This window comes from Toxorhynchites rutilus, chromosome 3, assembly GCF_029784135.1.
Source record: "Toxorhynchites rutilus septentrionalis strain SRP chromosome 3, ASM2978413v1, whole genome shotgun sequence".
NCBI classification, from domain to species: domain Eukaryota; kingdom Metazoa; phylum Arthropoda; class Insecta; order Diptera; family Culicidae; genus Toxorhynchites; species Toxorhynchites rutilus.
This window is the reverse complement of record NC_073746.1, coordinates 189,593,559-189,619,499: the sequence shown is the minus strand read 5'-3', so window position 1 is coordinate 189,619,499 and position 25,941 is coordinate 189,593,559. Positions and strand designations below refer to the sequence as shown.

Genomic DNA, 25,941 nt, shown 5'->3' with positions numbered 1-25,941 from the left:
CATGTTACGTACAGCAAGAGCAAAATCAACGAGCGTTCCGAGACGATCTGCTTTAGGGGCTGGCAGATTATTTACTTTCTGTATTAACGAATGTACAATGATTTCTGGACGGCCGAAGAGCATCTTCAGTGTAGCCAGAACTTGATCCAGATTGCTAGGGTGCAACAGTTGACACTTTACCGCTTCCAGCGCTTTCCCTCTTAGGCACTTTTGAAGCCGAACCATATTTTCCTCTGCTGTGAATCCGCAAAGGTGCGTTGTGTTTTCAAAAGACGCAAAAAATAAGGGCCACTCTTCCGGTTCGCCAGTAAACACTGGTAACTCCTTCGATACTGCATAACGAGCAGCGATCTGACATCTGTTGAACAAAACCGTACCCCCTACTGCAGTAGGATCATCATGAAAGACCGACGGGTGATATTCCAGACCGGTTGGAGCGTTACTAACAAACGGTGCGAAAGCAGAAGATCGCATACGCTGATTATCGTTGGAACGCAGGTGGATTTGTCTGAGGTGGAACCAAGTTTGATTTACGATAGCGCACTTCAAGTTCAAAAGAAACGTGTACCGGCTACCACTTTCCGACGTCGTCCTCCATCACTTTGGTGGGACAGGGAGTGTTCAAAGGTCTACCTTGAAAAATCATCCGCTTTCAAAAAATTCAGGAAAACTGGATTAGTGGAATGGTTTCGAAAGTACCAAGCTCTAGAAGCCAAACTAAAAGGTCTGATTAAAGCAAAAAAGCGTGGATATTGGCGGAAATTCGACAATGGTTTGTCAAGGGAGACCGCTATGAGTACTCTTTGGAATACGATTAGGAGAATGCGTGGCTGGAACCATACCAATGAAAGTGAGGAATACTCTGACCGTTGGATTTTCAAATTTGCAAGGAAGGTTTGTCCCGATTCTGTTCCTGCACAAAGCGTCGTACGCGATATTCCGCTCCAATGCGATTATGAGAATTTTTCGATGGTGGAATTCTCAATTGCCCTTCTCTCATGTAACAATTCAGCTCCGGGGTCGGACAAGATTAAATTCAACTTGTTGAAGAAACTTCCCGACTTGGCAAAACAGTGTTTGCTGAACTTGTTCAACAAGTTTCTGGAGCTGAATATTGTCCCGCATGACTGGAGACAAGTGAGAGTGATAGCCATACGAAAACCCAACAAGCCGGCTTGCGATCACAACTCGTATAGGCCGATTGCAATGTTTTCCTGTATTCGCAAATTTTTTTTTCTATCCAAAATATATATTTTTATTAAGGCTCATATGGCGTCAACCTGACGGGGCCGGGAGTTCAATATTCGCAAATTGTTAGAGAAAATGATTCTACTTCGTTTGGACAAGTGGGTCGAAACGAACAATTTGCTGTCAAATACGCAGTTTGGCTTCCGCCGAGGTAAAGGGACGAATGATTGTCTCGCGCTGCTATCTTCTGAAATCCAAATCGCATTTGCTCGCAAAGAACAAATGGCTTCCGTTTTCCTCGATATCAAAGGGGCATTTGATTCAGTTTCCATGGAAATTCTCTCAGAGAAGCTTCATAATCGTGGACTTTCACCAATTCTGAATAATTTCCTATACAATTTACTGTCAGAAAATCACATGAATTTCTCTCATGGCAACTCAAAATCTTCTCGTTAAAGTTTTATGGGCCTACCGCAAGGCTCCTGCCTAAGCCCACTCTTGTACAGTTTTTACGTCAATGATATGGATGATTGTCTAACTAGAGACTGCACGCTGAGACAACTTGCAGACGATGGAGTTATTTCCATCACGGGTACTAATCCCGTCGCTCTGCAAAAGTCGTTGCAAGATACCATGAACAATCTGTTCACGTGGGCCCTCAAGCTGGGTATCGAATTCTCTACGGAGAAAACTGAAATGGTCGTTTTTTCTAGGAAGCACGAACCCACCCAATTCTAGCTTTACCTATCCGGCAAAACGATCCAACACTCTATGTTTTTCAAATACCTGGGTGTATATTTTGATTCTAAATGTACCTGGGGGAGACACATTGCGTATTTGAAACAGAAATGCCAGCAAAGAATCAATTTTCTCCAAACAATAACCGGAACATGGTGGGGTGCCCATCCAGGAGACCTCATTCAGTTGTACAAAACAACGATATTGTCAGTGTTAGAATATGGCAGTTTTTGCTTCCGATCAGCTGCCAGGATTCATATTCTCAAGCTGGAGAGGATACAATATCGTTGCTTGCGTATAGCCATGGGGTGTTTGCATTCGACACATACGATGAGTCTCGAAGTTTTGGCAGGAGTACCCCCGCTTACTCTTCGGTTCACAGAATTATCCTACAGATTTCTCATCCGTTGCAAGATCATGAATCCATTGGTGATTGATAACTTCGAAAATCTACTACAACTGACTCCTCAGTCAAGTTTTATGTCTTTATACCATGAGTACCTTACCCACGACGTGCACCCTTCACCAGGCATCTCCAACCAAGTTTGCTTCCCATACTTTTGCAATTCCTCTGTCATTTTTGATCTGTCCATGCGACAAAAAATCCATGGAATACCAGATCACCTACTGTTGAAAATGCAACGATGGAAACACTTTTTCCGAAATTCAATCCTCTTTATTTCACAGCGAGAGAGAGAGAGAGATTAAAATTTTCCTATAATAATAACAGTTTTGGATAATGGTTTTACAAGTTCATTTGAAACTTACGTTTGTACGTTTCCTATCTGTCGTGCGATTTATTATGTTTGATAGGTTCCTGTAGCGCTAACCCTTTTTAGCATTCGGTTTTAGCACAATAGAATTAAGTTTTAAATCAAACTATTTTTAATAACAATAAAATAAATTTTAGGTAGAATTTTAACGAATTAATCAGCTAGCCTTTTTTACCAATCCACGTTTTACTTTCTGGTGATGGAATGTTGTTTTTTTTGTTTCTCATCTGTCACTGCCAATGGCAGCCACCTTCGCCTTGGTAGGTCGGAAATCAACGTGCCGTGTGGTTGTGTGCGGCGTCACTTACAGGGTGTACGCAACAATCCCCCCCGGTAGTTGGACCCTGGTCCGATCTACTGTCGTTTGCACCTACATCCAACACGGCTAACTTAACTGCGGGTCTGTTGTAGAGTCCTGAAGCGGTCTGCATTACCGCAGAACGAACTTGACCGTCAGAGGAGGTTGTAACTGACACCACTCGTCCTTTAGGCCAGCAACTCCGTGCCAGATCTGGATCTACCACAATGACGACGTCGCCCACCGCAATAGGCTTCACTTGATTGAACCATTTAGTGCGACGAGTGATCGTGGGCAAATACTCTGTAATCCATCGTTGCCAGAAACGATTAGCTAAAGCGTCTGATGCCTTCCAAGACCTCTGAAGTGCTAGAGGACAGTCCTTGTATGGGACGAGAGGTTTGGACCCGTTTGACGAACCCACTAGGAAGTGGTTCGGGGTGAGAGCTGGTGAAGAACAACTATCCACAGGAACGTGAGTCAGAGGTCGGCTATTAACGATGTTTTCCACCTGAATAAGGTAGCTTCGCAAGACTTCCTCTGTAGTTACTCGCTGAGGTTTAATGACGACAAGGATCTTCTTTATTGACTGGATAAGACGTTCCCAGCACCCACCCATGTGAGGTGAGGCGGGAGGGTTGAAAATCCATGAAGTAGTTGGAGTGGTGAATTCAGTCACTAGCTTGTCCCGGTCCAAATTCGCCACAGCAGCCTTAAGTTCTTCATCTGCGCCGACAAAATTGGTTCCGCAGTCACTTCTAATTTCGACAGGAGTTCCACGACGCGCGAAGCAGTTCCTTAAAGCAATGATGCAGGAGCTCCACGCCAACGTACGAAAATGGTCGTACGAAGGCCGCTACTCGTGCTTTCGGAAGTGGACCCATCGACGGTGGCATTGGTCTTGCAGTGAATATTTTACACATCTGGCAACTTCGGCGAACATGGTTACAGACTCTACGCACTCGTGGAATGTAAAATGCTTTCCGCACTTCGTTCACACAAGTTTCGTGGCACTGATGATGATAACGCTGATGTACGTTGGCTACCACGAGACGGGTAATTTTGTGATCCCGAGGGAGAATGATGGGATGGGAATCGCTTTCGTCCAAAAAATCACACTCTCCTAGACGGCTGTGGATTCGCATTACGCCACAGTCATCAATGAAAGGGCTCTGCTTGTATAAGCGGCTCTTCTTGTTGAGCTGACGGTTCCCTACTGATATAGCCGCCAGTTCTTCGCCGTCATCTCTCTGGGCTTGCCGGAATAGAAACATCTCTGCGGCAGAAAGTTCTTCGTGTTCTAGGGGCCCCAAATTCACAGGTTGACTATTTTGTTTCCTTTTGATGTTTCCGACGAAGCGTTGAACAAAGGCGATCACACGTCTCAACCGCTGCCAAGAAGAGTAGTTATCCGGTTGTAGAACGGCCTCGTTTTTAGCTTCGGTATGGTGCAGTAGACTGGTTCGGATCTCCGTGGATGTTACTTCTCCGCATAGAGTTGAAACCGGCCATTCACTCTTCGGCTTCCACAGGAATGGAGGACCGATGAACCAACGGCTTGTAGGTCTGAGATCCGGCCTAAATTTCCATTTTGTGCCGTCGTCGGCAACGTTGTACTTGGTACCCAGCCACCTCCACTCGTTAACGTTTGTTGTTTCCAATATTTCGCCGACGCGGAAAGCTACGAACTGAGAATAGCGACGATGGTCAGATTGCAGCCAACATATAATGTCTCGTGCATCTGTCTGTGTTTGGGCCAAACGCGCGCCGACAACAGCTGCTTGCAGTTCGAGACGAGGGATGGAAACAAATTTTATAGGTGCTACTCTTGTTTTGCTCCCGATGAGAGAACACTCGATGTGGCCGTCTACCTCGAAGCGGAAAAATGACACAGCAGCGAAACCATTCTCACTGGCGTCCACAAAGGTGTGAAGTTCCACGGTAGCATTGTCGATACCTGCTTCATGACGAAAATAACAACGAGGTACCTCAACAGTTTCCAGCTCGGGTAATATGCGCAACCAGAGCAGCCATTTCTCCAGATGTTTGTGTTCAATAGTATCATCCCATCCAGTTTTGGCTCTCCAGATTTCCTGAAGAAGTACCTTCAGATACATCAGGTAGTGCGCGATAAGCCCTAAAGGATCATAGATAGCCATGAGAGTTCGCAGCACATCTCGCTTAGTAGGGTATTTGGAGCCAGATAATAGCTCCTGGTTGCGATCCGTACAGAGCTTGTAGCGGAAGACATCAGTAGTCGTACTCCACCACATACCAAGGACTTTTTCCATAGCGAGCTCAGCGTTCATCTCTAGTGATTTCTCATGCTTTGGACTTACTCCTAGGGCTTCTAGTACCACAGGCGAGTTCGAAACCCAGTTTCGCATTAGAAATCCTCCCTGGTTGTGTATGTGTTGGACATCGTTGGCCAATTTGATCGCCTCCTCATCAGTGTTAACGCTTGTCAACATATCGTCGACATAGTGGCGACGAAAGATAGCCTCAACCACCACAGGATATTGTATTTCAAATCGGGACGCGTTCTCTTTCAGAACGTGAAGTGCTGTACTCGGGGAGCAGGTAGCCCCAAAGGTTACCACCTGCATGACGTAGTCGCATGGCTCCGTTGTTTGAGCATTAGCACACCATAAAATCCGCTGGCTGTCTGCGTCTTCAGGGTTCATCCGCAACTGGTGAAACATCTCAGCGATGTCACCTCCAAGGCCTATCAACCGCTCACGAAATTTGTATAATACTGGTGGAAGAGCGTTCAGCTGATCCGGGCCTTTCATCAACACGGAATTTAACGAGACACCTCCGAAGGATGCGGCAGCATAAAAGACTATCCGGACTTTACCCGGCTTGTTGGGGTTAAAGACCGGGAAAATCGGTAAGTACCACGTACGATCGCCGGTTTCTCGATTCTCCTCCGTTGTCAATTTGCGTATATATCCCTTTTTTCATAATCTTCCATTTTCGTCCGTACCGTTTCAGCCAACATGGGTTCGCGTTCCATCCTCTTGATCAGACAATGGTGACGCCTGAGGGCCATGGTTCGATTATTAGGCAGTCGTATGTCATCGTATTTCCAAAGAAGTCGCACTTGGTACCGTCCATCTTGGAATGTGGTAACTTTATGCAACTTTGCTAGGGCCCGTTCGTCTTCTTTGGAGAGAAGCTGGTTTTGTGGAGATCCAATTCCTAAACTGTCGAGAGTGAAGTAGTTCTTCACTGCCTCATGAAGGTTTTCGTCCGATCCGAGAGAGTGAGAACAGATGTGGAAACTGTGTGGAACGACACTTGATAGAAAACTGTTCATCATCGTACCATAAACCGTCCAGCCAAGACGCGTTTTAACTGCAACGGGTTCATCTAACATTCCCTCACGGCTGTCCAGGGCTTGCATCACTCTAGCGTTACTCACACCTATCAGTAGCTTCGGTTGAACGTTGTTGTAAGATTCTATCGGCAGCCCTTTTAGATGCGCGTACTTGGCGGACAGTTTTCCAGCTGATAACGATTGAGAAGGTAGCTTCAAATCTTTCACCGTGTAGACCTCCATCAAGTTGTGTTGACTACTTCCGTCTAGCGTGCCGGATACGTTCAAAGAACATTTAGTGGCGTCCATCTCATAGCGGCAAGTATCAGCAGTCCACCGCAGACACAATGGATGCTTCTCTCCGCTCAGGTGTAACTGTTTCGCTAGACCTTCCTCCATCAACGTCAGAGACGATCCACTGTCCAAAAACGCGTACGTACGAATCTCGATTCCTTGGTTATAAAGAATAATGGGAATGTACTGAAACAGTACATAATTGCTTCCTCCCCGATGCATGTTACACGACTCAATATCATGAACCGCTGGCCTTTGACCGTTGGTGTGGTTGCTCGAATTAGCCATTGGCGTATCTCGCTTATCCTTTGCGTCATTGTGCAGTAGTCGGTTATGCTTGTATTCACAACCGTTCTTGCCACACGGTTTTGCGGATTTGCACGAGCCTCGATGGTTTGTTAAGCAACTACGACATAGTTTATGCTCCCGTAGTGCGTCCCAACGCGCGGAAAGACTGTATGAAACAAATTGCTTACACTTCTCTACTGCAACACAACTTCCCTTGCAAACGACACAACTATTGCTTGAACCAAACTGCTTCACTTTCTGCGCTTCAGCGTGGGTGTTCAAGAATCCATCTTCTTTTCGGGTACGACGATATTTATTGTCAGCGACACATGAAAACTGTGGCATTGTTACGGCGTTAGCTGCTTCCGCTAACTTGTATAGCCAATCGCTAAACTCAACCAATGTCACGGACCGGAGAGACTGTCGGTGAGTCGCCCAATTCAATCGAATCATTGGAGGAAGTCGCTTGGTTAAACTGTGCAGAAGAGTGAGGTTACACAAATGTTCCTCTAATTCACAAGCCTGAACTGTAGCTACCATGTTACGTACAGCAAGAGCAAAATCAACGAGCGTTCCGAGACGATCTGCTTTAGGGGCTGGCAGATTATTTACTTTCTGTATTAACGAATGTACAATGATTTCTGGACGGCCGAAGAGCATCTTCAGTGTAGCCAGAACTTGATCCAGATTGCTAGGGTGCAACAGTTGACACTTTACCGCTTCCAGCGCTTTCCCTCTTAGGCACTTTTGAAGCCGAACCATATTTTCCTCTGCTGTGAATCCGCAAAGGTGCGTTGTGTTTTCAAAAGACGCAAAAAATAAGGGCCACTCTTCCGGTTCGCCAGTAAACACTGGTAACTCCTTCGATACTGCATGACGAGCAGCGATTTGACATCTGTTGAACAAAACCGTACCCCCTACTGCAGTAGGATCATCATGAAAGACCGATGGGTGATATTCCAGACCGGTTGGAGCGTTACTAACAAACGGTGCGAAAGCAGAAGATCGCATACGCTGATTATCGTTGGAACGCAGGTGGATTTGTCTGAGGTGGAACCAGCGTCGAAGCAATAGGACCCCTTAAAGATCGAGGTGGACGGAATTCTACGAAATTCGATCGATTTTCAACGACGGGAAAAGTCAGAGTATGTTCCGTTCGTTGAGCGTGAGAAATCGGGACAAATTGTGATTCAATTCGATTTTGAGTGGTTGTAAGTAAAGAGGGTTGTTTCGCATTCATTGGCGAAGAATGACTTACAGGAGCGGGACCAGCGATACGATTGGTCCTAACAGGTGCTCGAGGATTCGATGAATTAATGTTATGTGACGAACCCAACAATAACTGAAACCTACGCAGTAAATATCGCTGTTCGATTGCTTCTTGTTCCTCCAAAAGCTGAATGCGAAGGTCTGCCGACAATTCATTAAGCAGATCAGCTTCGATGTGCGCGACATGATTAGTTGCCCGTTCTTCCTGGACCTCAACAACCGGAAGAAGCTGATCCAATGGACGTGGAGTGCGGGGCAGTGGTGTCGGTGGTGTTACACTACCTAATCTTGACGTGCGAGGACGAGGGGTTGGAATTTGACGAGGAGGCACGGATGACAGTCCCGGCGGTGGCAGAATCGGCAATTGCGGTGATGGTTGTGCCGGAAGATTGGATGGTTCCCTTGTATTTCCTGGTTGGGTCGATGATTGTGGCAATTGTGGAGCCGGATCTTCAGCTGGCGAGCAATCCGGGCAGTTCCAAGAACGATTGGCCACGTCCTCGTTGACTCCGACGCAGACGAAGTGAAACCAGCAGGCACATCTATCGCAGCACACCATCTCATCGTTGATCGAATGATTGCAAAGCAGGCACGTTTGCATAGAGCTTTCCTCTGGCGTTTGACGCTGTCGAAGATTCCCTCTTGGCATCGTAGATCGTTTGATAAAACGAAAATTTTAAAATGTTGAAAATGCAACGATGGAAACACTTTTTCCGAAATTCAATCCTCTTTATTTCACAGCGAGAGAGAGAGAGATTAAAATTTTCCTATAATAATAACAGTTTTGGATAATGGTTTTACAAGTTCATTTGAAACTTACGTTTATACGTTTCCTATCTGTCGTGCGATTTATTATGTTTGATAGGTTCCTGTAGCGCTAACCCTTTTAAGCATTCGGTTTTAGCACAATAGAATTAAGTTTTAAATCAAACTATTTTTAATAACAATAAAATAAATTTTAGGTAGAATTTTAACGAATTAATCAGCTAGCCTTTTTTACCAATCCACGTTTTACTTTCTGGTGATGGAATGTTGTTTTTTTTTGTTTCTCATCTGTCACTGCCAATGGCAGCCACCTTCGCCTTGGTAGGTCGGAAATCAACGTGCCGTGTGGTTGTGTGCGGCGTCACTTACAGGGTGTACGCAACACCTACGCTCCAATGTTATTTCGTCGATATTTTCAGAAAAATATGGGAAAGTTGGATCTGATAAAATGTTCTTTACTGACGGTTCATACATAAACGGGTCCACTGGCTTCGGCATCTTCAATGAAAATTCCAGTGCCTCTTTCAAACTCAAAGATCCTTGTTCCGTGTATGTCGCAGAAATGGGTGCGATATACTATGCTCTAGGGATCATTGAAACACTGCCCATCGACCATTATTTTATTTTTTCAGACAGTCTCAGCTCAATAGAGGCAATCCGCTCAATGAAAGTTGATAAACGCTCATCTTATTTCCTAACAAGAATAAGACATCTATTGAGTGTTTTGGTCGAATAATTATTCAAGATTACCTTAGCATGGGTTCCCTCTCATTGCTCGATTCCGGGGAATGAGAAAGCAGACTCGCTAGCTAAGGTGGGCGCTTCAGAAGGCACACTTTTTGAAAGGCAAATTGCCTATAATGAATTTTTTCACATTCCTCGTCAGGACACACTCGTTAGTTGGCAGCGCATGTGGAGTGAAGATGAGTTCGGTCGTTGGTTACACACGATTATCCCTAAGGTTTCGACGAGTGCTTGGTTTAAGGGATTGAATGTAGGTCGTGATTTCATTCGCGTGATATCTCGGCTCATGTCCAATCACTACAACCTAAACGCGTTTGTCAACAGTAAGAGGAAAAACTCAACCCTCCCAAGCAACGTGCTCTATAACGACGTCGAAGCGAATACTCATACTGAATGCTGTGAGCTTTTCGCCAAGTTCTTTACATCCGTGTTTGACCATATACCAGCCAGTGAAGCTCAAGTTAAGTTTGCCTCCTTAGGTGTTCCTTCGGACGTCATAAGTTTGACGACGTTCGTGGTCACTCCTGCCATGGTGATCTCCGCTGCAAAAAAATTGAAAAGTTCGCTTTCGCCGGGTCCTGACGGCATACCATCGGTATTGTTCTGCCGCTGCGCTGCTGATCTAGCCGAGCCAATTTCTGTCATCTTTACCCGATCACTCATTGATGGAGTATTTCCTGAAATTTGGAAGGAGTCTTTCATGATGTTTTGAAAATATTCTGCATGATCCGTTCAGCTGAAGACTGCCAACGCTTGCAACATTTGCTGAATGTGTTTGTTGACTGGTGCCATCTAAACAAACTGATTATCAGCGTACCGAAGTGCTCCGTCATGACGTTCCATCGTTCCAAAAGTCTGTTACAGTTTGATTACTGCATCGACGGTGCTTTGCTTGAAAGAGTTGAAAAAGTTACTGACCTTGGAGTAGTGCTGGATCAGAAATTGAACTTCAACGCTCATTACACCTCAATCATTGCTAAGGCAAACCGACAGCTCGGATTTATTTCGAATATTGCGAAGGATATCACTGACCCATACTGCTTGAAGTCCTTATATTGCGCTTTAGTACGACCAATTCTCGAAACTGTAGCCGTTGTTTGGACTCCAAATGTGATTTTCTGGAATTTGAGGATTGAGCGTGTACAGCGAAGATTCATCCGGTTGGCCTTGCGTCATCTACCTTGGCGCGATCCATTGAATCTTCCTGCTTACCCGGATCGATGCAGACTTTTGAGCCTGAACACTCTTGAGAGAAGACGCAGAATACAACAGGCAATTTTCGTATCAAAGCTGTTCAATGGGGAAGTTGATTCTCCTCGGCTACTTTCATTACTGGACCTTCGTGCTGCTCAACGACTTCTCCGACAGCGATCTTTGCTACAGAACAGATTTCATCGTACTTTATTCGGATACAACGAACCGCTGTCGTCGATGATTCGAACTTTCACATTGGTGGAGGATCTATTTGATTTCGGCGAGACATCCAGCCGCTTTAAACACAGATTAACTAGCTCATCGATTGTATAAATAATTGTACTATATTATTATATATTTATTCATTAAGACCACAGATGTCAGATGAATCAGATTTAAATAAATAAATAAATAAATAAATAAATAAATATTACTAACATAGATAATAAGAAAAACTGTCAAAATATTGAACTCCGGCCCCGTCAGGCTAACGCCATATGAGCCTTGATAAAAATATATATTTTGGAAAAAAAACAAGTCGATTGGGAGCAATTTCTTCGAATAGGATCAGTGGACAAAGCAGTTGCCCGCTTTTACGATGAGATCTTCTAAATTATTCGAACAAGTGTACCGTTGTTAAGAATAGTGAGAAAGTGTCACAAAACCCAACCCTGGTGGAATGGGGAGCTTCGCAATCTTCGAAATCGACTTCGCAAAGCAAGGAAACGGTTTTTAAAATACAAGAGTGAGCAACAAAAAACTGAAATGCGGGATGCTAAGGCCCATTACAACTCTCTGAACGCAATATGTTTTCGCGACTACATTCATCGTATCCAAGATAAAGTGAAGGCGGACCCGAAATCTTTTTGGAACTATGTTAACGATCGAAAAACGACGAAAGTTATACCTCAAAACATGCATTACCGGGGAAGTGCTGCCATCACGTCACAGGATTCAGCGAATATGTTTTCGTCCTTCTTTCAAAGTGTGTCAAGTAATAACTCACCACCTTTGATTGAAAGTTACCTGAACAGTATTCCGCATTTCGATGTGAACGTACCTCAAGTAAATTTTTTAACACACGAAGTCCTGCTTAAGCTGCAATTTATTGACGGATCAAAAGGACCTGGCCAGATCAATTTCCGCCGTTTTTCATCAAACATTGTGCGAGCTCTCTTGCTTTTCCAGCAACTATTTTGCTCAACCGTTCTCTTAGTGAGAAATGCTTTTCCATGATCTGGAAATCCGCCTCAACCACACCAATCCATAAGTGTGGGTCGCTCAATGATGTGGAGAACTATCGTGGGATCTCCATTCTTAGCTGTCTGCCGAAGGTCTTCGAAGGAATGGTACACAATGTACTCTACCAGTCTACGAAATACATAATCTCTGACGACCAACATGGTTTTATGAAAAAATGCTCGACCACAACCAACTTGCTAAGCTTCGTATCGACTCTGGTGGATAAAATAGAGAAACGGCAACAAGTCGACGCTGTGTATGTTGACTTTGCCAAGGCTTTCGATAAAGTACCGCACATACTAGCCGTTGAGAAGTTCAAGAGGATGGGACTTCCGGAGTGGCTGACACGATGGATTTTGTCTTACCTTACTGGACGCAGTTCCTCGGTGAAAGTTGGAGATGCCTATTCTACCCCGTTCCAGATGCATTCCGGAGTACCACAAGGCAGTGTTTTGGGGCCGCTGCTCTTCGTTCTCTTTATAAACGACCTCTGCACAATATTGAAATCATCAAAATCGTTGTATGCTGACGATCTTAAAATTTTTCGAGTGGTCTCAACGCTAGTGGACTGCTGTGCGTTGCAATCTGACACCGACATGATTTTGGAATGGTGCTGTTTGAACGGGGTGGAAGTGAATGTCAGCAAATGCAGCAAATGATTTCATTCAGCCGCTTACGTACACCGATTGAGTTCACGGAACATATCGCTTCAGTCACTGCGAAAGCATATTCCATGCTAGGCTTCTTAAAACGAAACACGAAATACTTTGATGATATATATATTGTTTATAAACGTTGTACTGCTCATTGGTGCGTAGTGTGTTGGAGTACGGGGTACAAGTTTGGGCCCCGTTCCATGTAGTCCACATAAATCGGGTGGAGCGTGTCCAGAAGCATTTTATTCGATATGCTCTTCGGAATCTCAACTGGAGCGATAGGACAAATTTACCAGTGTATGAAAGCCGTTGCATGCTGATTGACTTGCCAACATTAGCAAGCAGACGAGCGCTTCTTCAACGATTACTTGTCTTTGATGTCCTGACAGATCACATCGACTGTGCAGACTTTTTATCAAAACTTCGCTTCAACACACATTTTCGAGTAACTCGGCAATAAGACTTTTTCCGCCGATCGAATCACCGCCACCACCTATGGTATGAATAAATCACTGAACGTCTGCTACAACAAGTTCAACGAAGTATCTTTTATGTTTGACTTTAATATATCAAAAAATGTGTTTAGGCTTAGACTTAGTATGTAATAATATCTGTACGATCTTTATGTCAAAGATAAACAACAATAAATAAATAAATGTCAAGAACATGTAGAACACACAACAATGTTATGAGTCGAACATTATTTGTTAAGTAGTTTCCATAAAAAATGACATGTATTCTAAAAACTATACAAGAAAAAAAGCTAATGTCTTCGACAAAAGTTCATATTTTAAAAAGATCTAAAACTTTGTCAAATACGCCAAATCGCTATCTTAACTTCAAACAAAATTAGGATTCGTAGTGGTTTTTTCAAAAAAAAACATGAAAGAGTTGTTGTGAGAAAAACTTTTTCTCTGTAAAAGTGCCCATCTTCCAATGCATCGTTGGAAATTGTAAGGGCTATTCACATATTTTTTTTATTTAAAAAATTGGTTTTTGGGAGGAATGAATTTCAATTTTAAAAATAATTGATTCAGTGAAGTTTTTATATTTTTTTATGAAAATTGAAACAATTTCATAGGACGAGTTGGCATGGAATCTGTCTATGTCGGTAATACTTCTGCTCCATCGAGAACAACAGTTTATCGGTGGTTTAGTGAAATTTAAATGGGACAGCATCGAAGATGCACCTCGCTCTGGAAGGTAAAAAGAGGCTACGAATCCAGAAATCGTAAAACAAGTGCATCGACTCGTTTTAAACGATCGTAAAGTGAAGTTACGCGAGTTAGCTGAGGCCGTAGGCATTTCAAAAGTGGGATACATTTTGCACGACATTTTAGACATGAAAAAACTATCCGCGCGATGGGTGCCACGTTTGCTGACCGTCGACCAGAAACAGCGGCGGGTTGATGATTCAACAGCCGGTTTGGCGTTGTTGAAGCGTAATCGAGTGAACTACTTTCGACCGTTTGTGATAATGGATGAAACGTGGCAGACTGCAGAGTGGCTGACAGGTCACGAAAGCCGGCCAAAGCAGCCGGGATTTGGGATGTGCATGACATAGTTTTCATCAATTACCTACAGAAGGGAAAAGCAATTACCGAAGAGTATTACGCAGCGTTATTGAAAAAACTGAACGTCGAAATAAATAAAAAAACGGCCCTATATGGTGAAGAACAAAGTTCTGTACCATCACGACAACGCACCGTCGCATACATCCTTTAATGGAATAGCAAAGTTGGACAAATAATAATTCTAATTGGCTGCTCACTCACCATATTCTCCAGACTTGGCCCCCAGCAATTATTATATGGCATATTTCGAAAACTTAGGCGTTTCGTACTACAGAAAGAGAATCAAAATGTTGGAAACTCGCTATACCAAGTGTATTGCCCTCGAAGGAAACTATGTTGAGGAATAAATACAACTTTGCCCAAAACATGATTATTTTCATTAAAAATCTCAGGACTCAGGAGCATCAGATTTTTCATTTATAACGCGAGACGAACTAACATCTATGAGCATGAATCAATTGAACAAGTTTTGTCAAATTTCGGACGGAAGTATTCATGAGATGTTGAAACAAAGGAACTTATATCAGGGGTGGAAGTGGTCAAGACGCTGATAAACGACCTATTCCCTTACCTGAACTCTTCGATGTCTTTAGGCATCTTGAACATTATTCTTAGATATTCTCTCGAAGCTTTTAATTCTAACATTGAGACGACGCTACGAATTTTACTGACGCTTCCAGTTACAGTGGCATCGTGTGAACGCAGTTTCAGCAAATTTAAATTGATTAAAAAATATTTGCGTTTTTAAATGAACCAAGCCCGACTCAATGTCGTGGTAATTCGTTCGATCGACATTCGCTAAGACCTTGATTTAGATGCAATTGTAGATCATTTCGCTTCAGCTAAAGCGCGCAAATAAAAAAAAACAAAAAAAAGTGGTACTTTTTGGGGCGTCATTTTCATAGTTTGCCGAAGGGCTGTCTACCCTTATTACGCCGCTGGCGTTTGTGACTTGTGCTCCAACTGAGCGAAAGTGTCAGACGTGATTTGCACGGTTTAAAAGTGATAATTTTGACTTGGAAGACGAATAACGTTCCGGACCGTCAAAAAAGTTTGAAGATGAAGAATTGGAGGCTTTACTCGATCAAGATCCGTCACAAACGCAACAAGAACTTGCAGAAACACTTGGAATAGCTTAGCAAACCATATCCGATCGTTTCAAAGCAATCGGAATAATCCGAAAGATAGAACATTGGGTGTCGTATGAATTGAAGCCACGAGACGTCGAACGCCGCTTTTTCACGTGTGAACAACTGCTCCAACGACCTAAAAGAAAAGGTTTTTTGCATCGAATCGTTACAGGCGATGAAAAGTGGGTCCATTACCTAAATCCTAAACGTCGGACAACGGATGGATACCCCGACCATGCATCAACATCGAAGGCCGCGCGGAATATTCTCGGCTAGAAGCTGTCTATTTGGTTGGACCAGCTAGGTGTGGTGTACTATGAGCTGCTGAAACCGAATGAAACCATTACGGGGAACCTCTACCGACGACAATTGATACGTTTGAGCCGTGCACTGAAGGGAAGAACCGTGCACTGAAGGGAAAACGGCCACAATACGAGCAAAGACAAGATAAAGTTATTTTGCAGCACGACAATGCTCGGCCGCATGTCACGAAACCGGTCAAGACATACTTAGAAATGGGAGGTCCTATCCCACCCACCGTATTCTCCAGACATTACTCCGTCCGATTACCACCTTTTTTGATCTATTCAACATTTGTTTGACCAGCACTTCTCCCATTCTGATGAAGTCAAAAAATGGTTCGATTCTTGGTTGGCCGACAAACCGGCCGATTATTTCCGTAAAGGGATCCGTGAATTGCCAGAAAGATGGGAAAAAGTTGTGACTAGCGATGGGCAATACTGTGAATATTAAATTTGTAACCATTTTTGAAGAATAAAGCATTATTTTTTGAAAAAAAAAATGAAGAAACTTACCGGTGCTTCTATTAGTTTTAGTTTTGAGGAACGAATGATTTGGATTCCGGTCTAGAAATGTCAGCAATTAATTATTTTTTTCATTGAAAGTGTGTTTCAACAGCTATAGAGTGACTCAAAACATAAGAAATGGCAAGTGTATACAGCGGTACTGGAAATTTTGCAAAACAAAGCTTTAAGGGGGTATTCTAGTGACAGAGACACGAATTTCGGACGTTTTTTCGAGCTCCGTAAAATAAAACAAAGAATATTTTTACTATCCATTATATCATTATTTGTGCATCTATCTTTTAACAATAAAACAAAAATTGAACTGAATTAAAATATTCATAACTTTAATAGTTAAAAGCTGATGAAGTGAGAGGGTTCAAAATAAGTTGTGCCATGGCGTACACGATTCCAGCCCTTCTGGTTATCTGAATCAAAAAAAAATCGAACAGATTCTGAATCAGTAAAGATGTCACTATCGCATTAAGCCCGGACAAATCAAAAACATGTTTTTTGCCAAAATGACGGCCGTTTGAAAAACAAAATGCGGTATAAAACGTTTTTTTTACGTTTCCCGATTTTTTAAAAATGATTAAACTTACAAAATATTATTGTTTAGAGGTACATGCAATAGAGAGATGCCTGCAGATTGTATCCATATAATTTCGACATTAATCGGTTCAGTAGAACTTGAGATATCGGGTACGCCAGTTTGAAAAAAACTAGTTCCGAGAAAAACGTGTTTGAAGTTCATTGTTATGGCCGTAACAGGTTAGATACCACATCACTCAAATGGCTCTAACTCGGTAAATAATAGAATTTTCGATAAGTCCTTTCTAGAGTATATTCTTGAATGCCTAAACTAAAGAAATATGAAGGATTTTTTTTTTATTTTTTTCAAATTTCTGGACTAGAATACTCCCTTAACTGGAAAACTCAGAAGGTACGGGTTTTATTCACAGTTTCGGCTTTCCATGATTTCCGCTTTTTCGACGCCGATTCGGAGAAAAAAAAAATTTTAAATGTTATATATTTTGTGTAAAGGAGTTGACATCGTAAATCAGTATCGTAACGTACGTTATTTTGGCAAGGTCATCTGGAATTCGAAAGAAGTTGAAGAACAATACAAAAAAATGATATATGATGCGTGTAACTGGCATATACATGCACAAGTGAAGGCGATATACGATACTTATTACGCTGTTATGCAATTTGACCTGACAATACCATATAATGTATGTATAATATATGTATATATATAATACCGCACATCGCGATATAAGGATGACTATCATACTGATATACGACTTAATCCATCAATGCTATAGAAAATCGTGTTTCTGCATTTTATACGATTTCAGATATAAATGATGCATCTTTGTCGCACTTGATTAAACAATGAGCATTGTAAAGCTAGTTTTATAAACGAAGATATTTTTTATACAGTCAAACCTTTTTTTGTGTGATTTTTTTGGAATGATTTTATTATTGATTTGTTCGTTTAATAATGAATTCGCACGTAGAGAGTCGCAAAAATCATGAATTGCACTGTTGTGACCGAGATGTTTTCCGTTTCGGATTCCTGGTTTTCCAGCGAAATTAAATTCCGCAATAGAACTAACTAGTTCAAATTTTTGTGCTCTGCACTGTATATTATGATACCACGAACTATTAAACTGGACTGTGTTCTGTGAGTTTGAGAACGTGACAGGCTGGGTCAATAGTGTGTTCAAAAAGCTCTGAACAATAAGCGTTACGCTTGTCCCTGATGGCATATTTTTGTTGTGATCAATTATACCCGCCGCCTTGAATTAACTTCAAACATTACATAGCTACAGAATAACATTACAACATTACATAGCTACAGAATAACAGAGTGCTAACTAACTAATTACAATTCTTATAATTTAATTTATCTTCAATTTTCATTCCCTATGATGATAGTGCGCTGGAGGTTGGACAGTTTGCTGATTGTTCACCATGGATGAGTCCTCATTCGAATTTGTAGCGTCAATCAACGGCAAGAGAGCTATTTTTGTGATGGGACGAGTTATGATACCTTTCGATGTGCGTAGAGAGACAACCCGAGTTATGTTGTCTTTTCCGGGATGAATTTCAGCAATGCGGGCCAGCGGCCAACGAATCGGTGCTTGGAACTCGTCGACGATTACGACCATCCGACCTGGCTGGATCTCGTTATTCAGGTTACACCGCTTCGTATCTTTCTGGAGCTCCTGAATATACTCGCGTTTCCAATGATCCCAGAATTTTTGTGTGTGCATTTGAAGCTGTTGATAGTGGTCAAGACGATTGGTAGGAATGTGATGTAGATCTGGGTCGGGCAGAGCATTCATCGTAGTACCGATGAGGAAATGGGCGGGTGTTAGTGCGGACAGATCGTTGGGGTCTTCTGAAAGTGGCACTAATGGTCGCGAGTTCATTTGGGACTCGATCTGCGTCAATCCTCGAAGGAAAGACGAGAAGCGCCTAGCTGACGGAACAAATGCTTCTCGGCCACTTTTACCGCTGCCTCCCACAAGCCACCGAAGTGAGGGGCCATTGGTGGTGAAAAGTGCCATGATATGCCTTCCTCAGTGCTCCAAGAATAGATTTGTTGTTGCTCGATCTGATCTTGTAGGATGTGGAAAAGTTCTTTTATTTCATTTCTAGCACCCACGGAGTTTTTTCCATTATCAGAATAAATGTGAGAGGGCCGGCCTCTCCGAGCAATAAAGCGACGAAGTGCATTAAGGAAAGCGGGGGTGGACAGGTCACTAACCAGCTCTAGGTGTACAGCTTTCGTCGTAAAGCACACAAATACGCTGAAATAAGCTTTTGTGGGAGCGGCACGTTTATGTATCGGTTTGAGATAGATTGGGCCAGCATAATCGATCCCTGTGACATTAAACGGGCGATTTGGAATAATTCGGTGGGCTGGCAACTGACCAATTTGTTGTTATGTAGGGACTGGATTGTATCGTGCGCACCTGAAACAACTGCGCACCACGCTTCGTACCATTCTACGGCCATTCAGTGGCCAAAATTCCTCGCGAATTGCGGTCAGCAGGAGACGCCCGCCGCCATGAAGGTGTTTTCTGGTAGTATTCGATTAGAAGTCGGGTGAAAGGATGGAATCCAGGTAGTAAAGCGGGGTGTTTAGATTGATAGGGCAACTGTGACAGATTTAGACGACCGCCAACTCTCAAGACTCTCTCTGTATCTAGGAATGGGCTCATTTGACGAATTGGTGATTTTCTGGACAATATCTTTCCCTTTTCTAATTCGTTGATTTCATTGTTAAACACTTCCTTCTGTACCAAGCGTATCAGAAATAATTTGGCTTTGTTCAATTGCTCGATAGACAGACTTCTACATGCGCACGTTAGCAATGAAGCGCATACAGTATCCGACGACATGGACCAATCTTGTATAGGAAGACCAACGAAGAAACCAAGGGTGGATGGTGGAAGTCGTTTGAACTGATGCTACGATGACTTTTAACTCCAAATGTTCCTCTGAGACACCTGATGGAGTAAAGATGGGCCAGTCTGTTTCAGGGCGTATTAACCAGGGAGGACCATGTTTCCAAAGCTCGCTGTGAAGGAATTCTGTCACTGACATACCACGAGATACTAGGTCAGCTGGATTTTCTCGACCCGAAATATGGTTCCAGCGGCAGCCGTGTGTGTGGTACTGTATCTCGGATACTCTGTTCGCCACAAAAGTCTTCCATGTGTTCGGCGACGACCGCAGCCATTGAAGAGTGACAGCCGAATCCGACCAGAAGAAAGAGGCACCAATATTCACATTAATGGCTTCTTTTATACGGACATGTAGATGAGCAGCTAATACAGCAGCACATAATTCCAGACGGGCTACTGACAATCGTTTCAGCGGTGCAACTCTGGATTTTGAGGCAAGCAATTGTACCTTTATATTTCCTTCAGCGTCTTCACTTCGGGCATATGTGCACGCTCTGTAGGCGGCTTCTGAGGCGTCAGCAAATGTATGCAACATCACAGTGGCGTTGGGCAAAAATGCATAGCGATCCACACGGTATGCAGAAATGTTCGGTAACTCTCTACAATACGTTTTCCATAATTCTCCATAATTCTTGCATAATAATTTTCGCTTTTATTACGACCGGGGCGATCAATCCCAAGGGATCAAAAAGTTTCGCAATGGTTGACAAAATCGTACGTTTCGTTGCCTGTTCATCGTTGCTAATTATTTCCGAATCGAAACGTAGAGAATCTGGTTCTGGTTCCCAACAGATACCGAGAGTTTTTATAGTTTCGTTGGGACTAAATGTGAGAACAGATTGTGTGCCAATTTGGTCACCTCTTAAACCGGATAGAACGGCTAGTTTGTTGGAGGTCCACTTTCGTAGCTCGAAACCCCCCTTAGCGAGTAATTTGGTTAGTTGTTTTCGTAAATGAATTGCGTCTTCAATGGACTGAGTTCCTCCTATGAAGTCGTCCATATAAAAATTGTTCTGCAAAGCAGTAGCGGCGATAGGAAAATGATTCATGCCATCCAATGCTAGCTGCTGAAGCGTTCGCGTTGCCAGGAATGATGACGGCGCGAGACCATAAGTGACGGTTAAAAGCTCGAAAATCTGTATCGGAGAATGAGGTGAAAATCGCCATAAAATGCGTTGCAATGATATATCGTCTCGATGAACTAGTATTTGGCGATACATCTTCGCAATATCGCTAACCAAAGCGACTTGATATGTGCGAAAGCGAAGGATGAGTGTGAGCAATTCGTCCTGTACCACAGGACCCACGCGGAGGGCATCGTTTAGGGAAAACCCAGTTGACGTCTTTGCCGATGCATCAAACACAACCCGAAGCTTGGTTGTACTACTCGAATCTTTAATAACGGGGTGATGGGGGAGATAGTACACCGGAAAATCATCGTTTTTGGAATTCTCAATTTGTCGCATGTGACCAAGGTCGATATATTCTCGCATGAACTCATGGTAGCCCTCTTTCAATTTTGGTTCTCGCTCAAGCTTTCCTTCTAGCTGCTCGAATCTCCTTAAAGCGGAAGATTTGGATTCCCCCAGCATAACTTCGAAGTCTGGTACACGCGGCAAACGAACGATGTATCTCCCTTCATTGTTTCTCGTGGTGGTCAATTTGTAAAACGACTCACATTGTCGTTCTTGGACTGAATATTTGTCTCTAACAGCCAGTTCTTCCGTTTTCCAAAAACGTTCTAGGCTCTCTTCTAATGATAACATAGATACAGCAACAACCCTATAGGAATGTGGGGTTGAATCTGTACACATAGTTGAGCTGGCGGAACCGGCAACAATCCATCCGAATACGCTATCTATTAGCATTGGAAGTTGACTTCCCAACTGAACGCGGGTTGCTTTAGGGAAAAATGTGTGGAAGTGTTTTGCACCTAACACCATGTCGATGGGTTGAGATTCATTGAACGAGGAGTCAGCTAAAAATAGCTCGCTGGGAATTTTCCATCCTGTAGTAGATATATTTTGTGATGGGAGGTTCGCAGTGACCTTATCCATAACTAAGAAGTTTACTCCACAGCAGAAGTTTTCTTTCCTTGACTTTATTTGTGTGAAAACCGATTCACGGACAAGTTTAGACATTTGACCTGCCCCCTGGATGGTAACATTTACGTTGTTTCTCTTCAATCTCAGCATATGTGCCATGCGCACGGTGATTAAATTCGGCTGCGAGGCACTATCTAGAAGGGCCCGTGCAAGATGGGTCTGACCATATGCATCGACGATCTGTACTACAGCAGTCAACATGAAAACGTTTTCGGTAGGTTGATGGAGTGGTGTACTGACTTCAACTAGAGGGGCAATCTCCGTCGCGGTAACTAGTGCTTGCTGCGAATATTCATTCGAATTATCGAATCGACGAACCGTTGATGGTGTAGCAGTGGGCCCAGAAATTCGACTGGTGTTTGCTGTTGTCCGAACTCCATTAGCATTGGCCTGGTGAAGAAGCGTATGATGACGGCGGTTACAGAATTTACAATTGAATGTGGATGGACATTCGCGCACAAAGTGGTCTCTCTTCAAACAATTGCTGCACAAGCGTTTGGAATTGACCAATTGCTGACGTCCGACAAGCGAAAGGCGATTGAATTTTAAGCATTTCATTAAAAGATGTTGTTGATTACACGCGGGACATTTGTCGTTAGAGCCTGATGTCGTCGAACATGAAAGCTGGAGGCGATATGGTTTCTTCGAATGATTGATGGAACTGCCGGAGCCTGCTTGATCATTATGATGATTTACAGATATCGACTCTGGGGGTGCAGATCGATGATCGACTGAACTTCAACAGTCACGTCGACTACGCCTGTAAAAAAGCAACGAAGACAATCAATGCACTGACACGAATCATGCTCAACAACTTTGGCCCAAGCAGCAGCAAGAGGCACCTTTTGGCTAGTGTCTCCTCATCGACATTACGATACGGGGGTCCAGCCTGGATCGCGGCGTTAGAAACTCAGCGGAAAACGAGGAGGCTGAATAGTACGTACCGGCTCATGGCGATGCGAGTCGCGAGTGCGTACAGAACCATATCAACAGAAGCGGTCTGCGTCATAGCCAGGTTGGTCCCTATCAATATCATCTTGGCGGAAGACGGAAGGCGGAAGAGTGCTATATGAGGAGGGGAACCAGAGGAATCCGGAAGCTAATGAGGGCAGAGTCGATGGCTAGGTGGCAGCAAGAGTGGAGTGCGGCTCAAAACGGCAGATGGACGCACAGGCTCATACCGACACTAATGGGCTGGGTAAACAGGAAACATGGAGAGGTGAATTTTCACCTAACGCAGTTTCTGTCTGGGCATGGCTGCTTCAGGCAGTATCTGCACCGGTTTGGACATGCAAGATCGCCTCTTTGTCCGGAGTGTGGAGATGTGGAGGAAACACCGGAACACGTCGTATCTGTATGTCCAAGATTCACCACAAGGCGCGAGGGGCTGCCTACCCTTCATGCTGGGAACATCGTAGAGGAAATGTGTCGTGACGAGGGCACCTGGAACGCAGTGAACAGTGCAATCGTCCACATCATGTCCGAGCTACAGCGGAAGTGGAGGGCCGACCAGCGTGCGGATAACGCCTGACTATAAAAGATGAACCACAGTGAGATCTGAAGCACCGGAGTACCCCACGAGAGCGGCCGTGACGGAGTGCGCGTTATGTTGGAGCGCACTACCTAATCGGCGCTCCGCTGGGAAGAGAAATCCTGCGAAGGTGATTGTGACGGGGCGCGCGTTACGTTGGAGGGCGCTTCCTAATCGGTTCACGTCTCGACAGGTGAGAAATCCCGCGAGGGTGGCTGTGACGGGTTGCACGTCAAGTTGGAGGGCAATTCCTAATCGGTACACGTCTCGACGGGTAAGCGGAATCTGGCAAGAAGGATTGACAAATTGCTGGCAATGCCTCATGGTGGATTGTAAAGAAGAATACTGCGAGGACTTCGACGAAGCGAACGCCTAGGAAGGCGTCACCAAATCGGTGTGTGCCTCACGAGAGTTGCTGTGACGGAGTGCGCGTTATGTTGGAGGGCACTACCTAATCGGCGCTCCGTTGGGAAGCGAAATCCTGCGAGGGTGGCTGTGACGGGGCGCGCGTCAAGTTGGAGGGCATTTCGTAATCGGTGCACGTCTCGACAGGTAAACGGATACTGTCGCGAAGAACAGAAAAATGCCTGCCTGTCAACGCCTTATCGTGGCCTGGATGGAGGAACACTGCGAACATTTCGAAGGAGCGAGCATCATGGAGGAAGCCATCGACAAACTGGTGCATACCCCACGAGAGTAGCTGTGACGGAGTGCGCGTCATGTTGGAGGGCACTACCTAATCGGCGCTCCGTTGGGAAGCGAAATCCTGCGAGGGTGGCTGTGACGGGGCGCGCGTCAAGTTGGAGGGCATTTCCTAATCGGTGCACGTCTCGACGGGTAAATGGATGCCTGCAAAATGGTCATAAGCGCAGTGGAGAGCAACGAATGGTGAATAAGAATATAGAGAAAAAGGGAAGGATCAACGCTAGAGGGCTTGGTTTTTGTGGGTGCGATCCCCACTCGACGTCTGGGTTATTCCTTTCCCAGATAAGGCTGGAAGAGCGTTCCTCACCTCTATAAAAAAAAAAAAAAAAAAAAAAAGATATCGACTCTAAGACCCGTGTCCGCCGATTGAGAAACTCAATTAAACAGAAATAGTTCGGATCTTCCACCGTTGATGCATGGTCCTCCCACGCTTTCAGAGTGTCATTATTTAAACGTGTACACATAAGATGTTCGAGGATGCTGCTTCATTGATCCGTTGGCTCACCTAGTTGTTTCAAAATCTTTATATGACGTTCAAATTCGTCCACCAACAAATGTAGAGTTGATGCGCTTCCTCTTTTCATCGGTAGAATGTCAAACAGAGCCTGTATGTGCCTCTTTTTCAAAAGATATTCATTGGAGTATCTATTCACAAGGGCTTGCCAAGCCACAGAGTAGTTCGCTGAGCTAAGAGAAATCGACTCTATAGACTGAGCAGCCTCCCCCTTGAGAGCTGCCCTTAAATAATGAAATTTTTGAATATTTGGTACGTCGATGTTCGAGTGTATAAGAGCCAGAAATGTATCGTGGAATGCGAGCCATTCTTTATAGTCCCCATCAAATTCGGGAAGAGCGATTGTTGGAAGCTTTATACCAGAGAGAGCAGAGTTAGATTGAGAGTGTTGAGGGAGTTGAGCGTTATCAGGAAGCGGTAGTATAGTTAAAAGTTTTGATTTTATTTGAAAAAACTTCGTCTCAAATTGTGCCCGAGTTTCGTCATGCAGTGCCATACCTTCACCCTCATCCTCTAGGTCTTCCAAATCCTGTTGTATGCTTTCCAAATTCGAATACATGTTGTCCAGATGTGTTATTCGCATTTGCACCTGTGCTTGATCCCGTTCCGCATCATAATTTTCCACAAATGCCTCTGCCCGACCCAGTGTCGTGAGAAGAGTCCTCCTTCGTGACTGCAATCGCTCCTTTTCAAGCTCTTCCGCCATGTTCCGACGATCGATGAACGATGAACGATGAGAATCAATCCTACCAAAAAAGACCACGATAGACCCGACCAGACGATGCTTAGCAACTTGGAATGGTACTCACCTATTCCAAGGCAAAATGAGCCTTTTTTTTCCAATATATATATTTTTATAAAGGCTCATATGGCGTTAGCCTCACGGGGCCGGGAAAAAAAATGAGCCTTGAAAATTATCAATTATCCTCAGCAATCAAATATTCGTCCTAGTATATTCCTAAGCCTAGGGAAACTCAATGCGATTGTTCCAGCGACGCTAGTGGCTCAGGTAGCCTGGAACACCACTCGTAATATGCAGCAGTAGAATGTCCAGCAACAACAATGGATGGTTAGGAACACCTCCAATATTCAGCAACGTGAATGATGATGTAGAGCAGCAGCAATGGTTGGGAACACCAAAGTACTTCAGCCTACGTCAAAAGCTCTGAACAATAAGCGTTACGCTTGTCCCTGATGGCATATTTTTGTTGTGATCAATCAGCACAAAAAACGATGGTTCTATAGTTATAGAACGGAGTGTATAAAATGTGTAAAAATAATTCCTGACGATAATTAAGTTAATTACGGCTTTTTACTTTATTTTCTGAA

At 43.9% G+C, this 25,941-nt stretch overlaps 3 protein-coding genes across 3 annotated transcripts; all 3 read right to left on the bottom strand.

Annotated features, from left to right (window-relative positions):
• Positions 1-2,971: 2,971 nt before the first annotated feature.
• Positions 2,972-8,726, bottom strand: LOC129773748 (uncharacterized). The gene is made up of 4 exons (XM_055777394.1): positions 8,252-8,726; positions 5,984-7,671; positions 3,832-5,858; positions 2,972-3,755 (listed from the first exon to the last, which is right to left on the bottom strand). Exons 1-4 carry the CDS (start codon positions 8,724-8,726, stop codon positions 2,972-2,974), a joined length of 4,974 nt encoding a protein of 1,657 aa, XP_055633369.1.
• Positions 8,727-18,200: 9,474 nt separating this feature from the next.
• On the bottom strand, positions 18,201-18,854 carry LOC129773747 (uncharacterized). Its single transcript, XM_055777393.1, has one exon. It carries the CDS (start codon positions 18,852-18,854, stop codon positions 18,201-18,203), a length of 654 nt encoding a protein of 217 aa, XP_055633368.1.
• Positions 18,855-20,356: 1,502 nt separating this feature from the next.
• On the bottom strand, positions 20,357-25,318 carry LOC129773746 (uncharacterized). Its single transcript, XM_055777392.1, has 2 exons — positions 25,111-25,318; positions 20,357-22,533 (listed from the first exon to the last, which is right to left on the bottom strand). Exons 1-2 carry the CDS (start codon positions 25,316-25,318, stop codon positions 20,357-20,359), a joined length of 2,385 nt encoding a protein of 794 aa, XP_055633367.1.
• Positions 25,319-25,941: the final 623 nt, after the last annotated feature.